The 19,030-nt window shown below is 36.7% G+C and overlaps 1 protein-coding gene across 1 annotated transcript in view; it reads right to left on the bottom strand.

The window, feature by feature from the left end:
• Positions 1 to 218: 218 nt before the first annotated feature.
• Positions 219 to 19,030, bottom strand: part of SLC15A5 (solute carrier family 15 member 5) — a 152,646-nt gene continuing 133,834 nt past the window's right edge. The window contains exons 8-9 of the mRNA XM_036760669.1: positions 4,619 to 4,727; positions 219 to 366 (exon numbers count right to left, since the gene is read on the bottom strand). Coding sequence (XP_036616564.1) covers positions 219 to 366; positions 4,619 to 4,727 — 257 coding nt within the window. The remainder of the gene's footprint in view (positions 367 to 4,618; positions 4,728 to 19,030) is intronic.

Genomic DNA, 19,030 nt, shown 5'->3' with positions numbered 1-19,030 from the left:
CCTACCATTGAGAAGGCAAGAAATACAATACCTATTATACATATGAAGTCATGCAAAACATAAAATCTAAATTTCTATAAGTCTTTACAAGTAAAATAGATAAAAGTAACAACAATGACATAAATCTCAAAACTATTGGGTCTTACATCAAGATACACAAAACACTGAGCCTGAAGGTTACAAATCAAAAACACTGTGACAACATGTCACATCCAGTTTCACAAGGTTGTCTCATAAGGATCAATGGTAGAAGAAAATTCCATGATACTGTCATAATATTTTAGATACTGGTCATTTTGGAGAAGTGTTTCTTCAAGATGATGTCTTCTGATTCTCTGGCTATGAAATTGATCTAGATTATGGTATCTAAGAAGAAGGAGCAGAAGGAGAAAAAGGAGGAAGAAAAGGAAGGAAAAAGAGAACTGTTATTATTATTACCACCACTATTATTTTCCTATATTTAACATAATTGCTGCAGCAAATATACATAGCTACTTTCTTCTTCCTTTTTTCATTTTAAGCCCTGCAAAAAATTATCAGCCTGGTTTAAAATGCACCCTCAATTTGAGGAGAATGGATTTCAAATTGTTCAGAGGAATTATAAATAGGATTCTTTCTTTGTCACTACTAGTGTGACAAGTAAGTAAATAATCATATTTTTTTCAGCTGTTAAGGTGGGGAGAGGTTTAGATGGCCTTTAAAGGTGTCTCCCAGCTCTAAATCTATTATTGTACATCGTGTGCTAAAATTCTATAGGATAAGTCAGCCCAGGTGGAATGGGAAGCTTTGAGGACTGACAACATAACAAGGGAAAGAGAAACAACTTTGTTGAGAAGAGGAAAGGGGGATTATCTAAACCAGAGGTCTTCAAAGTGGTGTCAATGGGTAACTTTTCAGGAGGTGTGTGAATTTTTTTAATATTTTAATAACTATATCTCGGCATAATTATATTCCTTTGTAATTGTATGTACATTATTCGAAACACTTAAAAACATTATTTTGAGAAGGGATCCATGATTCAAAAAAGATTAAAATAAAACAAAAAGAAAACTTGTCTAAAGAGTGAGTGATGTGGAAGCATAGAGAATTCACCTATCAACTTGGAAGACAGGTAGGTAGGTGGACAGGGTAGGTACAAAATATAATATGGTCATGTAAGACATGTCAGGATCACTAAAGCTCAGGATGAGCTGACTCTGATGAGGAAACGAGGGCTTTAAAAAAACTATATTGGAGAAAACAAGAGAATCAAAGAAGGATTATGTTAGGGATTCTTAACATTTTTTTTCTGTCATGAACACTTTCAACAGTCTGGTGAAGCCTATGGATCCCTTCTCAGAATGATGGTTTTACATATATAAAATAAAATACATAGGATTTCAAAGGGAATCAACCACATCCATTTAAAATAACCCCATTCTGATATAGTTGAGAACCCTTGGGTTAGGACAACTGCTTGGTGGGGATGGCATGATGATTAACTAAAAACCCAGAGAAGTAAGAGTCACTCAATTTTTATTTTAATTCTGTTTTCTCTGAAAAAGAAAATGATTTTGGGGCTAGAAAGGGAAGAACAAATATGACGAATAGGAAGTTCATACCCAAGGTGGATAAGGAGATGGTAAGAAAGCACTTGGTTCCCTTTGATATATTCAAGTCACCCAGCCTAGGTGAACAATGTCCTTGCATACTGAAAGAATCAGGGGAAGTAATCGCTGAGCGCTGTCAGCAATCTCTAGAAAGAGTGTGGAGAATGGGAGAGGTACTGAAGCACTGAGGACAAGCAAATGTCCTGATTTTCTAAAAAAGAAATGGAATTGAAGATGCCACCTGTAAGCCAGAGAGTTTGGTTTTGATTCCTGGAGGGAAAACAAACAAACTCTAGAATATATTATTAAAGAGATGTTTAGCTTTTCCCTGGCTAGCTGTGGGGAGCCCACATGACGCCTGGAATCACAGTGACATGAACAAGCCCAGAATTTGTCCAGGCCCTGGCCACCTTCCTGAAAAAGTCAGGAAAGCTGAAAGTCCGTGAATGGGTGGACATAGTCAAATTGGCCAAACATAAGGAGCTGGCACCCTATGATGAGAACTGGTTCTACACTTGGGATGCTTCCATAGCCCGTCACCTGTACCTCCAAGGCAGTGTGGCTGTGAGATCCATGGCCAAGATCTATGCTGGGCTCCAGCACAATTGGGTCATGCCCAGTCACTTCAGCAGAGGCTCTAAGAGCATAGCCTGAAGGGTCCTGCAAGCCCTGGAAGGCCTCAAGATGGTGGAGAAGAACCAAGATGGGGTCTGGAAGCTGACACCTCAGAGACAGAGAGACCTGGACAGAATTGCCAGATAGGTAGCAGCTGCTAACAAGAGGACAAACTGGACCAAATTCATTAATAAATTGCCTTGTTCAGAGAGACAGACAGACACACGCACACACACACACACACACACACACACACACACACACAGAGACAGAGAGAGAGAGAGAGAGAGAGAGAGAGAGAGAGAGAGAGAGAGAGAGAGAGAGAGAGAGAGAGAGAGATGTTTAGTGAATATCTCATAAAGAGGTGCTCATAAAGAGCCAAGCACACTTCATCAAGCACAGGTCATTCCACACTATCCTTATTTCCTTTTTTTTGATGGGATTGTAGAGCATGAGAATGTTTTATATACAATTTATCTATATTTTACCAAAGCATTTAATAAAGTCTTTCATGATTTTGTTGTTGGAAAGGAGAAATGTATACTACACAGTATTATACTCAGATGGGTTCGAAACTGGCCAAATAACAGAGATTAATGATTTGAGGTTAATTTGGAAGCAGGATCCTCATGGAGTATTACAAGCCCAACTCTGCTCAGGGACCTGTGCTTGCTTTGACCTGCTTAACAAGTATGTCAATAATTTAGAGAAAAGTATGGAAGGGAAGTTTTCCATATTTATAGACGATGCAGAGCTGGTAGGAAAAGTTCACACATTAGATGAGAGCCAAGTTTCAAGAACTCGATAGGCTAATATTGGGCTTTATCTAAGTGAATGAAATTTAACAGAGATAAAGAGTAAGTCTTACTCTTGGGTTAAGAAAAATAGCTTTACAAGTAAAAATGTGGGTGCACTGGCTACATAGCAGGTGGCTTGAAAAAAAAGATCTGCAGTTTTTGGTAGACTGAAAACTCAATATGAGTAAACAGTTTTATATGACAACCAAAAAAAGCAAATACACTGTAGGCTATATTAAGATGACTAATAATATGTTAGAATAAAAAAGTGATACAATGCTTCACTCTGCCTGGATTAAATCACCTCTGGAGTATTATATACAATTCTGGGCACCACATTTTAGGGATTACACTGATAAAGTAGAGTGGATCTAAAGAAAGGTCACTAGGATAATGAAACACTTTCATATCATGCCATTTCAGTGTTTGTTAAAGGAATTAGAGATGTTCAGCCTGGAGAAGAGGAAGGTGACATGATGGCTGTCTTCACACATTTGAAGAGTTGACATCTCACAGAGGGATAGAAATTTTGCTGTTTTCCCCAAATGGCAGAATTAGGACCAATAGATAGAAGTTGCGAACAAAGATTTATTCATAAAATAAAAAAAAGATTTCCAAACAACTGAAGCTATCCAAACCTGGAATGGGCTGCTTGAAAAGGCAGCCCATTCTTACTTCTTACTTCTTACTCATTTGAGATTGTCTAGCAAAGACTAGATGGTCACTTGTTGGGGCTACTGTAGAGATGATTCTTTTTAGTTATAGGATATACTAGGTGGCCACTGAAGTCTCTTCCAATGCTGAAATTCTGTGATATCTGACTATCTAGAAATTAAAATCCCATTGTTGTGGTAAGGAAAAGTAGTGGGAAGCAGAAGAAAAATACAGAGTCAAAACTGGAAGAACAAATGGTGGTCATTTGGGGTGGATGAGAGATGGCAAGATGGAAAGAACTGGGTGAATGGTGTAGAGTGATTTTGAGATGTGACTGATAGCTCTTAGTTGGGTGGGAGCAGTGAGAGCAAGTGGTGGAAATATAGAGTGATTAGATGTGTGTAAGTAGGGGGATATCACTAAATTAGTGGGTTGGATTGATAGGAGTGAGAATGGAAGCATGGAAAAATGGGAGAAGAGAGACAATGCGACAATCTCACGTTGTTGCCTAAATCATCCTACTTAGGCTTCTGCTGACCTTGAAGTGGACTCTGCTGCTTTAAACACTTAAATGTAAGTGCCTAAGCAATATTAGATTCCTGGCTGCTTATTTAATGATATTTACTTTTAATGCCAATTACTGGACTATAATTCTTATAATTCACATGATGATTCTTTTCTTTTAAAAATATGAATATTTAATGTAGAAAAAATTGCTTTTTAAAGAAATCTTTAGAATTGAGGAAAACAGTATTTTATTGAAAAGATCAATGCAAAACTAAAAGTCTAAATTTCAATTCAATTCAAATCTGAAAAATCTGTATCATATTGTGCGAATATATTCATTTTCCTATCCATGATACTCAGAATTCTTGTTGGCTTAGTGATTGTTTCAGGACCGATATTTCATTCAATAAGAAATTGTTTCTACCACCACTGTCTAGTATTTAATTAGGTACTTACCTATGTGAAATGCTCCAGAATCCTAGGATGTTCAACAACATTAATGATGCCAAAAAGAAGAAGGTGTTTTCTAAATTGCCTTTGTTTAATGCATTTGGAAACCAATTGCCTGTGTGGAACAAATGTAATTGTTATCCAACTCCAAGTGTTATTCAACTCCAGAGAAGTTACTATGACTAATCATTACACAATCCATAGAACTTGGTTTGGTTCAATAGTGTCGACAAAACTCTGCCAAAGTGTTGTTGTTGCTAATTGATTTTATTCTATAACAGGCAATAACATAGGCCAGACAGGACATTCAGAACATTTTATGTCATCTTTGAAGGTCAGAATAATTTGACCTCAGTAACATGGTCTAAGAATCGAGAAATTTTAAAATTCATTCAGGTTTCATTGTTATCTATGTGAACATGGGCACTTCTAGTACTTTTTCTCAATTGCCTTACTTGTAAGATAGAGGTGGCAATCAGTGAACAATTGTATATTAAGCACCTACTATGTGTCAGGCACTGTGTTGAGCACTGGGGATACAAATAGAGACAAAAGACAGTCTTTGTCCTCAAAGGGCATACACTGTAATGGGGGAGACATCACATAAACAAATATATACCAGATTGTTGTGGTTTAATAGCTTTTTCAGTCATGTCCAACTTTTAGTGACCCAATTTGGGGTTTTCTTGGCAAAGATACTGGATTGGTTTGCCATTTCCTTATCTAACTCATTATACAGATGAGGAAACTGAGGCAAACAGGGGTAAGTGTCTTGCCCAGGTTCATGTAGCTAGTATCTAAGGCTGGATTTGAATTCATATCTTCCTGACTCCAGGCCTGGAAGTCTATCCTCTGTGCCACCTAGCTCTCTCTCTCTCTCTCTCTCTCTCTCTCTCTCTCTTTCTCTCTCTCTCTCTCGATCTAGGGGTGTGTGTGTGTGTGTACATGTATATATATATATACATATATATATATGAAATGTATATGTGTATGGTAAATAAGAAATAACTAAGAGAGGGAAGGCACCAGAATTTATATATATACATATATATGCATATATATATATGTGTGTGTGTGTGTGTGTGTATATATATATATATATGGAGAATATATATATGTGTATATATATATATGTATATATATATATATATATATATGGAGAGAGAGAGAGAGAGAGAAAGAGAGAGAGAGAGAGAGAGAGAGAGAGAGAGATATCTAGGGGTGAGTGTGTACGTGTATATATATGTATACATATATAATATATATATTATGTATATGTGTATAGGAAATAATTAAGAGAGGGAAGGCACCAGAATTAAGAGTGGTTGGTAAAGGCTTCTAGCAAAATATGAGATTTTAGTTGAGCCTTAAAGGAAACCACAGAGGTCTGTTATCAGAGTGGAGAAGAGAGAAAGAGCATTACAGGTATGGGAGACAATCAAGAGAAATAGTTGGACCTCACAATCCCGGAGAGACAGTGATGGAAAATGAAGCTGGAAAGATAGGATAGGATCAGGTTGTGAAAAGCTTTAAAAGCTAAGCAGAGGAGTTTAAATTTGATTCTAGCGGCCATAGGAAGCTACTGGAGTTTATTGACTAGGAGAGTGACATAGTCAGATCTGCACTTGACAGAAAATTACTTTGGCAGAAGTGTGGAGGATGTACTGACTTTCTAAGAATCTAGGTGAGAGGTGATAAGAGCCTGAACTAAGGTGATAGCCGTATGAGTAGAGAGACAAGGTAAGATGCAAGAGATGCTGTGGTGGTAGAAATTGCAGGATTTTTCAACTGATTGGCAACATGGGAAGAGCAAGAGTAATGAATTGAGAATAATGCGAAGATATGGCCATTTTACTAAATTAATTAAATGAATTTGATGTTAACTCCACATCAAAGATTAGGAATTGTTGGTTAGATTAATGAATTCTGTACCTGGCTTAAACATACATATTGTTACTTCTTCCAACAACCTAACTTCACACTTTTTAAATTACTCATTTCCTGTGACCTATTCCTTCACCCCACCTCAGCCAGACTTTGAGATGATTATACCCTCGACCTTGCCATCACCTGTAAGTATTCCACTTCCATGTTTGTGAAATCTGAAATTCCTTTATCTGGTCATAAGTTTTAATTATTCTGTATTTCCCTCTGCCATGTGACTTCTAACCTTGTTCCTCTTCATGACCTTTAATCCTTCATTGCTCAGTTCTTTTCCAGGCCATCAATCCTCCACTGGTTACACTCTCCTCCCTTTTTCTATCTGATCCCTTGGTGAATCAGTTTTAATTTTACTCTGTCTTCTACATTTGAGTGTATTGCCCCATTATTTCATTGCTGATCAAGCCTTACTCCAACCCTGCATTACTTTCACAATTCATTGCCTCCCCTCATTCATGCGTTACTGAATGAAGCTAAAGAAAATCACAAAACCATGCCAACTGGGTCCATGTAGCACCAATGCAATACTCACATTGCCTACGGCGGCTATGAATATGCTGGCCTACTTCTGAATTGCAAAATATAACAGACCCTCCTCATTGAAGGCAGAACCAAAACATTTATTCCAACACCAGAAAGCCAAAGCCATCATAGCAACAAAGAAATCTATACACATTTTCAATGCAGGGGGCACCGCCATCCTCAAGCCTTCCCCGTGTTAGGGCCTTCCCACAAATGAACACTCTCAAGCAAAATCGCTCCCTGGCTCTCATGCTAGCTGCTGTTCTGTGTCTCTTTCTCTCCCCCAGCTCTGACTGCTCTGTTTCACTTCTTCCCAGTTTTGCTCCACCCTTCCTGCTCCACCCATTCGGCAAGCTCCTCCCACCACAGGCTCGTGTGACTCAGACTTCTATGTGACTCAAACTCATGTGACTCAGGTCACGTGGACATATTAATGGATGGAAGATCTTCAAATTGTGTTAACATTACATTGAAAATACATTAATAGGGCAGCTAGGTGGTGCAGAGAGTAGAGCACTGGCCCTGGAGTCAGGAGGACTTGAGTTCAAATCCGTCCTCAGACACTTGACACACTTACTAGCTGTGTGACTTTGGGCAAGTTGTTTAACCCCAATTGCCCTGCCCCTCAAAAAAAAAACTCTAAAAAAATACATTAACAATACAGTCCATTACAAATTTATGTTATATAATCTCAACTGGGTCCTCACTCTAACAAGGAAGTCTTTTTACCCCTCCTTAGGCAATTCACTATTCCACTCATCATAGTGTCTACTCCAAATCTTTCCATTCCTCTTAAAATTTTTTCCATAACATCCTTTCTGTTACCCTTTTCCCTTTTCCATACTTGAAAGAAAAAAAAATGAAGTCATTCACTGAGAGCACTCTCATCTCCCTTTCTCCTCATCTCAAGTCACTGAGGTATATTACCTTATTATCTCCTACTTTACTTTTGTGTTATCTGAAGAGGTGCCACTTCTTGCCAAGCAGAACAACTCTAAATGCACAAGTGATCCCATTCCATCCTCTGTTCTCTATGAGATTACCTCCTCTATCATTCCTATTCTCTTACTAATCTTCAATTTCTCCTTGTCTCTTGACTGTTTCTTGCTGCCTAAAACCACGCTCATGTGTCTCTTCCCGTTTCCTCCCTAACTCCTCCTTACAAAACCTTCCCTTGATCATTCTATCCCTACTAGCTATTGCCCTTCATTTCTTTTACTTTTTATGACTAAAGTCTTTGAGAAAGCCATCTACAATTTGGGTCTTTACTTCCTCTGCTCTCAACTCTCTTCTAAACCTTCTGCAATCTGGTTTCCAAATTCATCATCCAACTGAAAATACTCCTTCCAATGATACCAAAAATCTCTTATTTGCCAAATTTAATGGCCTTGAGTCAGGTGGGGTGGTACATGCCTGTGATCCCTGATGGTCCCATGGCTTCAATTATTATCTTTATGCAAATGATTCACAGATTTATTCAGCCCTAATCTCTCTCCTGACCTCTGGTCTTATATAACTAACTGGCTATTGGATATTTCTCAAACTAGATGTCCTATAGATATCTTAAACTCAACACATCCAAAAGAGAATTAATTATGTTTTCTGATAAATCCTCATTTCTCCCCAATTTCCCTATTTATGTTGAAAGTACCACCATCCTCTCAGTGTTACAACCTAAGTTTCTCCCTCTACTTACAATTCAACTCACATATCCTATTTATTGCCAAGTTCTATAATTTCTACCTTCACATCTTTTGTATATGTCCACTGGTGAAGGCTCTCATTACTTTACTTTTGGACTACTGCAACAGTTTTCTGATTAGCTGCCCTGTCTCATCTCTCACAACTTTAGTTGATCTACTAAGTTGCCAAAGTGATCTTTTTTCTTTTATAGTTCTTTTTTAAAAATAGTATTTTATTTTTTCCAATTACTTGTAAAGAAAGTCTTCAACGTTCACTTTTATAAGATTTTGAGTTCAAACTTTTTTCTTCTTCCCTCCCTCCCCAAGATGGCAGACAATCTGATATAGGTTATACATGGACAATCATATTAAACTCACTTCCACATTAATCATGTTGTGAAAGAAGAATCAGAACAAAAGGGAAAAACCAAGAGAACGAAACAACAAACAAACAAAAAGGTGAAAATAGTATGCTTCAATCTGCATTCAGACTCCATAGTTCTTTCTCTGCATGTGGATAGTATTTTCCATCAAGAGTCTTGTGGAATTGTCTTAGATCATCGTATTGCTGAGAAGAGCCAAATCTATCAAAGTTTGTCATTGCACAATGTTGCTGTTAATGTGTACAATGTTCTCCTGGTTCTGCTCACTTTACTTAGCATCAGTTCATGTAAGTCTTTCCAGGTTTTTCTGAAATCTGCCTGCTCATCATTTCTTAAAGCACAATAGATCCATTACATTCATATACCACAACTTCTTCAGCCATTCCCCAATTGCTAGGCATCCTCTCAATTTCCAATTCAAAATGATCTTCTTAAAGCACAGGTAGATGTGATTATATTATTCTCCTACTTGGTTAACTCCAGTGACTCCCTATTTCCTCTAGGATAAAGTATACAATCTCCTGTTCGGTTCTTCTGCCTTTCCTGTTTCCCCTTTCTGCTAATTTTCTCCCTTTGAAATGACCTCCCATTTAGATTTTCCATAGCACGTGTGTGTTTAGTTATTTATATGAGGAAATCAATGGCATTAGAATATGAGCTTCTTGAGGGCAGGGAACAGATTTTTGCTCTTCTTTTTATCATCATAGCTTAGCATAGTGCCTCCTATATAGTGAACACTTAATACTTCTTCACTGACTTTTCCATTAGAATATAAGCCCCTTGATATCAGGGACTGTCTTACAGTCTTACATTTGTATCCCCAGCACTTAGCCCAGGTGTTTGTGACATAGTAAATGAATAATAAATGTTCTATCTATCTATCTATCTACCTATCTATCTATCATTTGTCTGTCTACCAATTTACTGATCATCTGTATTTTACTTTTCTTTGAACCAGTCTAACTAAGCTTGGAAAGAGCTAGGTTGGCAACAAGGTGAGGGATTTTTTAGCCTCAGCAAGTCTCAAAGACAATATACTAAATAAAAATGGGATTGCTCTCCCTGTTGGATGGAGTACCCACATCAAAAGAATTTCAATCCCGGAAGTACTGAAACATAGATTATATGCATAACATATAATTAAGCTACATATGTTTATGGCCTGCACTAAAAACCTATCTTTTCAAGATATAGAGGTAAACGTGTGGAGCACAAGTCAATCAATCAAAAGAATTTATTAAGCACCTGCTGTGTAAGATGCTGTTTTAAGCACTGAAGATACAAAGAAAGGCAAAAGACAGTCCCTGTTCTCAAGGATCTCACAGCCTAATGGGAGAGACAACATAAAAACAATTATGAACAAGCAGGACACATACAGAATATATTGGGGATAATCAATAAAGGGAAGTTGCCAGCATTCAGGAAAGCTTCCCATCAGGGAAGCCTGATGAGATTTTAACTGGGACAGAGGATAAGCTCTGACATGACCAAAGTCACCTAGTCTGAGAACCAACTTAATTATGTTTCTAGAGACTTATAAACAAAGGGTTGGACACTAAATGATTATTGTTGTTCTTATTTGGCCACAGCAAGTCATGAAAGCCAGCTACTCAGGCACAGATGTGTTGCGCTCTTCCTTGGTAGAAGAATTACCCACACAGTTGAAATAAGGGACCTTTGAAGTACTAAAATATTACATTACAGTAAAGCATCATAACCAATAGCATATAAAATATTGTCCAAAGCAAGGAAGTCTGATGGGATTTCAGTTGGGACTTGTAGGACATACTCTGGTATGACCAAAGTCACCTACTCTGAGAAAAATCATCTAATCTGAGGACCAGCTTAATTAACTTTGAGAGACTTATTCAGAAGGTTGAACACCAAGTGATTATTGTACAGTTTAATGGGAGATGATATGAAAACAACCATGTAAAAATAGGATATATACGGGATAAATTGGAGATAATCAATAGAGGGAAGATGCTAGCATTTGAGGGGATCAGGAAAGATTTCCTGTGGGGGAATATATACATATACATACATGCACACATGCACACACACATATATTTATATGTATAGTATGTTGTCTAGTCATTTTTCAGTCATGTCCAACTCTTTGTGCCCTCATTTGGGGTTTTCTTGGCAAAGATACTGGAATGGTTTGCCGTTTCCTTCTCCAGCTCATTTTACAGATTTGACTTAGGAAACTAAGTCAAACAGGATTAAGTGACTTGCCTAGCATCACACAGCTAGTAAGTGTATGAGACCAGATTTAAAATCAGGAAGATGAGTCTTCCTGACTCCAGGCCCAGAGCTCTATGCACCATGGTGCCACCTAGCTGCCCTTCGTATATACATACATAATACATACATACATATGCTGTTACAATATAATTTTTCCTTATAAGCCTACATATTTTAATTTATGAATTTAAAAAATTATTGTCAAAAGAGGTCCATAAGCTTCACCATACAGCTAAAGGGGTTCGTGACACAAAAATTTTAATAACCTCTACTCTAAATTATTGTTCCCGGAAGGACAATGTTCCATATGCTTCAGAGAGAAAAAAAACAATTGCTTTTCTTAATGGGCAGAACATTTCCTGATCTATAAATAGAATAGAGGTTTAGAGCATTTGAAAAGTTTTATGAGATAAGGTTCTGACTGATTTTTCTAATGTTGTGTTAGAGCATTAAAGAAGCAATGTGGGATATCAAGGCAAAGTTTTGGCCAAGAGCAACTGGCAAGAATTCTCAAGATAGATGAGGAGAGTTGTGTAAGAGTAGATAGCTATGGAAACCAGCAAATTTCAATTCAACAAAAATTTTTATTAAGCTCCTACTATGTGCAAAGTGTTAGAGTCCATGAAATATCTTTGACACACACAATATAGGTTGTCAATAAATGAATTGTAAAAGTTTATTTTCTACCTACTTTCCCAGTTTTACCATGCTTGTTACTCTAGTTTATTCTTAAAAGGTGTATTAATTATATGGCCTGTTAAACAAACAAACAAACAGTTGACAAGCAGTGACTACATGAAGAAGCCAACTATGACTGTAGGTGACAATTCTGATTTTGAACTGTGTATTCTCTGTCATTTTATTTTGAAGTAATTATTATTGTGATTCAACCATGACAATAAATTTGAATCCATCACGTTATAGCAACCATAAATAAAACCAGGTATCACATTAAAAGAAATGTTAATAACTTTTTTCATTTCATTCTATTATTTTATTTAGATTAGAGAGAATGGAGGTGATTTCTTTAATCTAGGAAACTTTTGGATGAGGAAACTACCTACAGTAACAATAGTAGCTAGCATTTATATGGTACTTTAAGTTTTGCAAAGAACTTTACAAATATTTCATTTAACCATGCAGGGATAAATGCTATTATTATCTCCATTTTCAGATGAGGAAACTGAGGCACAAAGAAGTTAAATGACTTGTCCAGGATTATGCAGCTAGTAAGTGTGTCAGTTTAGATCTGACCTCAGGTCTTCTAACTCCAAGTCTAGCACTCTATCCACTGCACCACCTAGCAGGCCAACTCAGGTCAGTTCAGTGCCTTCTTTGCAATTTTGTTTAGATTAACATGGGAATTTTTGAGTAAGTTTCTGTATCTATATGAATATAATTCAGATTCTTAAAATTCATATTCTTAATAGAACATTTCATCATTCAACTGAATGGTTGATGTTCAATAGATATTGTCTAGTATATATTTCAATTGAATGCAAAATGTAAGCATTTGACTTTAGGATAATCTGCTTGAATGGAGAATTTTTTGCGGGGGAGGGAAGAAGAGTATCATTTTACTTCATGACATACTGGAAAAACTAACCAATGACTAAGGCTCTTGCTTCCAGAAAGTATAGAGAACAGTGAGAAGTTTGTAGTGATCTGCCCACTGTATGTTTTTAAAGCCAAAGCCAAGTAATTCTTATCTATGCACAACAAATATTTATTAAGGAAACTGCATGTGTACTTTGGCCAAGTTAGATATCCTAGAAAGTATGGAGAACTTGACAGTGTAGGAAATAGAATTGGACATCATCTCACAGCAGATAGGAACTTTTGGGGGACCTCTGGTGCCACTTGTAGCTGAATAGGAATCCTGTCTACCACACGCCTGATAAGTAGCTAGCCAGTTTTTACATAGTTAACAACTTCATGTAAAGGAAAACCTAATTTCCTTAAGTTCTACCTCCTAGTGTTAAGAACGGCAAACCTAATCCCTCTTCTAACTTTCTTAACATCCTGCTAATAATATTCTTCCCCACTCTAAACATGCCCAATTCTGTCAACTGATCTTCACGTGGAATGAGCTCAAGGTGGTCTCTACCATCTTGGTTGTTCACGTCTAATAATTCTTCAGCTTTTCAAAGTTCTTCCTAAAGTATGGTTTCTACAACTTAAAACTATACACCAGAAATGAATTGACCAAGATTGAATGTAGTGAGTCAACTACCTACTTTTCTGGCCTTGAACAATATGCTTTTCGAGTTCAGTCTGATTGCATTAGCTTTCTTAGGTGCTACATCATGCTGTTTTGACTCATTTTGAGTTCACAGTTCACTAAACCTCCTCAGATCTTTTTCAGATTGCTATCTAGCATGTCACCTCATCCTATTCTTGTGAGACTGTTCAATCTAAGAATAAAAATTTACATTTATCCCTTTAAAATTCAATTGTATTAGATTCAATACAATGTTTTAGGCTGTCAAGACCTTTCTGATTTCCAGTGCTCTCATGCAGTATGTTAGCCGTCTCTGCCTTCGTTGGGTGCTACTGTCAGGTTAAGTATAAGTATGCCAATTATGACTGTTAAAATATCCAGAATTTTAGAGGATACAAAATTTAGGAAAGGAGCCAGGAATAAAACTCATGACCTCAAATAACTATACAAAAATGGACAAAGTATGGGCAACATAGGACCTGAGGTCTTAACACAAAGAAGCAAATTTGACCATTATCATTGAGACTTGGTGGAATGCCACCCAAGATTGCTATATGACTCTGGATAGGAATGTATTATTCAAAAAGAATGGGATAGATTAGAAAGGTGGACAGAGTAGCATTGTCTATTAAGAGGTTACGTAGTACTTGTATATGGAAAGCTAAGAAACAAAGTAGATGAGGCATCGTGGAGGTCATATAAATGGTCATTAATCTAAAGAAACAAAAGCCATTTTCATCAAGAGTATGCTAAAAACAGTTTGGACAGAAGGAAAATAGATTGGAAAGACTGGCAGTTCCTGAAATAACACCCAAGCCTGGAAGGGTAGCACAGTGAAGACAGTGATAGACTTGGGTTCAAATCTGGATTCACATACATGCTAGCTGTGGGACTTTGGACTTAAGCCCTTGGGTATTAGTTTTCTCATCTGTAAAATGAAAATCATAATAGCATCTATTTGACAAGATTGTTCTGAGGACCAATTGAGATTCTATATGTAAAGTGCATGGCAAACCTTAAAGCACCTTCCATTAAGTGTGAGATGTTATTGCGATGATGTGACAGGGGATTCTAATTATCCTGACATCTTCTGGAATTCCCTTTCTTAAAAGTGGAATAGCTAATAATTTCTGGGCATGTCTTAATGATAATTTTATCTTTTGAAAAGGTATTATTTCTCACCAACAAGGAGAAACTTGTTGCCTGTATGGAAATGATTGGGACCTTCAGTGAAATTTGTGATAAGGGTAGAGATTAGTACTTGACCTTAGCTTTGGGGAACTCCCAGATGAGTGTAGGGTCACCCCTTTTTATGCACACTCAGTTCTAGTTCAGTAATTCCTGAGTCATCAGTTTTTCTGGTTTCACAGCCAATTAGAATATTTTCCCCTCATTACACAGTACCAACCAAGAATAAAATTTTACATTTATCCCAATAAAATTCCATTCTATTAAGTTCTATCCAATGTTTTAGGCTGTCAAGAGTTTTCTGATTTCCAATGCTGTTATCCAGTGTGTTAGCCATCCCTGCCCAAATTGGTATTATCTTCAGGTTTGATAAGCATGCCACTGATGACCATTAAAGACACCCAGAACTTCAGAGGATAGAAGATAGTGGAAAGGAGTCAGCAATAAAACCCATGACCTCAAATTCCTCTCAAAGTCACTCAATGAGTCACTCCACAGCTAGAAACTTGGCTCCCCAGTTTTCCTGCAATTGGATGAGAAGTAGGCAGAGTATATGTGCACATGCTCTATATGATTCCCTGGAAAGAGCAAAATATAACACGTTCCCTCTGTCTCTATTATTTTGTACAACCAAAAAAAAAACCCAACTTTGTTATCTCCACCAGTGCCTAGCATGAATTTGCTAAGTCAGATCTGCCTCAGCTCAATCTAATGGGCTATTTGCCTACTATTTCACATTATACCAGAATGAGCTATAAAATATACCATTTAACATTGTCAGTTGACAGCTTAGGTGCTATAACTTTATTTTAGTAGCTTATAAGCTTTTACTGTTACAATTCACACTTATGCAGTTTTTCAGCTAACATTTCCAGAGACTGATTGATTGAAAATAAAGCTCACCAATCCATAAGAAGACATAGGCAATGACTTTCTAAGCCTGGATCGTAGGATTTTAGAGGTGGGAATGACCTTGGAAAGTATTTCACCTAACCCCATAATCTTAAAAATGAGATTAAGTGCTTGCCCAAGATAGTGATTGGGAGAGTTGAGACTTGAACCCAGGTCTTTTGACTCCAAATCCAGTTCACTATTTGTTTTATCAGAATTTAAGTATGATACAGAAATTAAGAAAAGGCAGTTAGCTGGTGCAGTGGATAGAGTGCTGGGCCTAGAATCAGGGGGATCTGAGTTCAAATTTGACTTCAGACACTTTACTAGCTTTGTGACCCTGGGCAAGTCACTTAACCCTGTTTGCCTCAGTTTCCTCAGCTGTAAAATGAAATGGAGAAGGAAATGGCAAACCACTCCAGTATCTTTGCCAAGAAACCTCCAAATGGAGTCACAGAGAGTTGGACATAATTCAACAATAACAAAATAGAATTCAAGGCAGATTATCAAATATGATAACAAATGTATGTAAGCATAGTAATATTTTATTGGATTATAAACTCCTTAAGAGTATTTTTCAGGTCAGGATCTACTTAAGTTCCCAAAACTGAAATTGTATGGGGCAATGAATAAACTCTCAAGATAAACATATGGAGAAATAATGAGGCCATCTATGCCAATGATTTCATAATTCGTAAATGTTTTATATTTACCCATATGTGTAGATATTGTTTCTCCCCTTAGAATATAAACTCCTTGAGGGCAAAAACTGCTTCATTTTTGTTCTTTTTTCTTTAGCTCCTAGTACATGGTATTTAAGAGTCTTTCTTCCCCACCATTTACACTGAGGCTCAGTGAGGTGAACTGACCATGAGGTAGTTGAAGAAGTAGGATGCAAACACAGATCTCCCAGATCATAGGGCTGCGATTCCTATCAGACTAGCTCTGCTTCCTTTCTCCTGACTGGGGCTGTGGAAAGAACAGTTGTGTTGGGGTCAGAGGACTTGGTAACTTTTATTTGATACTTAGCACCTATGTGATCTTGGTGATAACCAAGGTCACTTTACCTTTCCAGACTCCAGCTTCCTTATCTGTGAAATAAGGAGGTTGTACTAGATGGCCTCTGAGGAGCCTTCCAAATGAAGACATATGATTCTACTCCAGCTCAATGGCAATCATGGTTTGTCTTAGCTCTGGAACCACAAATTTAGAGCTGGAAGGTGCCTTAGGGATTCTATAGATAATTTTTAAAAATTCTTTTATATTACAAACTGAGAAAAAAAGAAGTATGAACATTTCAATAAAAAAATGAAAAATGAGATTATAAGTGAAAATTTTGAACTTCTGTTATATACACTTTCGCTTTCTTTTTCCACTGCACACAGCTTGGGGTGTGTGTGTGTGTGTGTGTGTGTGTGTGTGTGTGTGTAATTAAAATTTAACATGGTAGTTCAAACCAGCTTGTTGGTGTTACCCTTCTGAACTTCCTTCTGTTCTCTTCTGTTTATTTATTTGATGATTCATTGGCACTTTTTTTTATTCCTTTAAAAAAATGTAGCACCTTTTCTAGCATTGCTCTTCCAACTCCAACTGGCCAGAGTTTGTCTGGTAAAACTCCCTTCAGCATCTAAGGATATCCCTAAGGGGTGGGATATTTTCTTCCTAATGCTAGGTACATATATATATATATATATATATATATATATATATATATATATATATATATATATATACACATACATATACATATACATACACATACTGATATTCATATTCATATACTTATACACATACATGTATATATCGTATGTGCACAGGTACATGTACATGCATACACATACATATACATATATATGCCAGTGTGTTCTTCCAATGATTAGCAGTTAATATCATTGTCAGCTACACTTAGCTTCTAGAAGGAGATATTTTACTGAGGTGGCAGAGAAAGAACAGCTGATATAATATCCCTCAAAAATCACGACCTACTCTCTCAGAATCCTGGGCAATGTGGACTCAAGCTTAGAAGTACAAGTGGCAAAGGAGTAATTCATAACCCCTAGAAATCCTTTGTTTGGAGGCCTCAAGCTGTCCCCTTTGGGATGGGATGGTTTTCAGCTGGGCCTCCTCGTAGAGCCTTGAATTTACCTTTGCTCATTATAGCCAACCTGTCCTCAGGTCTTAATGCAGACATTGTACTTAGCTGTTGTTCTGGAGCCATTGCTAGGACATTGATTTTTTAAAAGCCCAGATTTTCTTCTGGTCAAGGTAGGGGTGGGAAAAGGGAGCGTTCTGGAAGGGGAAGCTTAGATGCTATACAAAGCTGAGGTGCTCATCTTCCCAAGTTATTACTTCTTTTTTCCAAATACATATTTTCATGAAACTAGATTTTCTTTATATATTTTTTAACCCAAAAAACACAGTGCAATAGATTGAATGTAGAAACAGATATGAGAATCCAACTGTCTTCTATTAAATCAGAAATTAAAGAGATTTGCAAAAATATGTAAAACAATGCTACTCTTTTGCTCTTCTGTTTGGAAAATATATTTATTTTTCATAAAATATGTTGCTTATATTAACATGAAATAGGCTTCTTATTTTAAAATATTTAAAAATGACTTTTTTATTTCTAATTTGGTATTACTAGATATAAACTACACGAACAAAAGTGTTTTATGGTTCTCAATAAGGGGTCCTAAGTTCCCAAAATTTGCCAAGTGCTCTAGAGAATCATTTAAATTATGGAAAAGTCTTGGACCTACATAGGTAGAAGGAATTTCCTCATCTGGGAGTTCCTTATGTTAATGAAATCACAGATCCAGTCTCTATAGCAACAAAAAGTGTTGCTATAAATATATTTATTCATATAGATCCTTTTCCTCTTTCTTTGATATCTTTGAGTAAAAGCCTAGTAGAAGTATTCTACAACTTAGTAACTTTTGGGGTAAAGGTCCAAATGGCTTTCCAGAATGATTGAATCTATTTTGTCCAGTTTCTATACATGTTTATTTTTGTCACTATCATTATCTTTCCTCATGCCACCTAATTCTCTTCCCTTTAAAAAACAAAGCTTTCCCCTGTAACAAATATAGTCACACAAAAATAAATGTACCCATTGACTGTGTCTGAAAAAGTGTGTCTCATTCAGTACCTCTAGTCCATCACTTCTCTTAATGGAAGGAAAGAGCATGATTTGTCATTAACCTTTTGCTTTCATAATTGTTCATTATGTAGATTATAGATCTTAGGTCTTTGAGTTATTTTTCTTTAAAACACTGCAGTCATATAAATTGTTCTCCTGGTTCTACTCACTTTACTCTTTATTAATTCTAAAAAGTCTTTT

This window comes from Trichosurus vulpecula, chromosome 5 (genome assembly GCF_011100635.1).
Source record: "Trichosurus vulpecula isolate mTriVul1 chromosome 5, mTriVul1.pri, whole genome shotgun sequence".
NCBI lineage: Eukaryota > Metazoa > Chordata > Mammalia > Diprotodontia > Phalangeridae > Trichosurus > Trichosurus vulpecula.
This window is presented reverse-complemented; position numbering and strand designations above follow the sequence as displayed.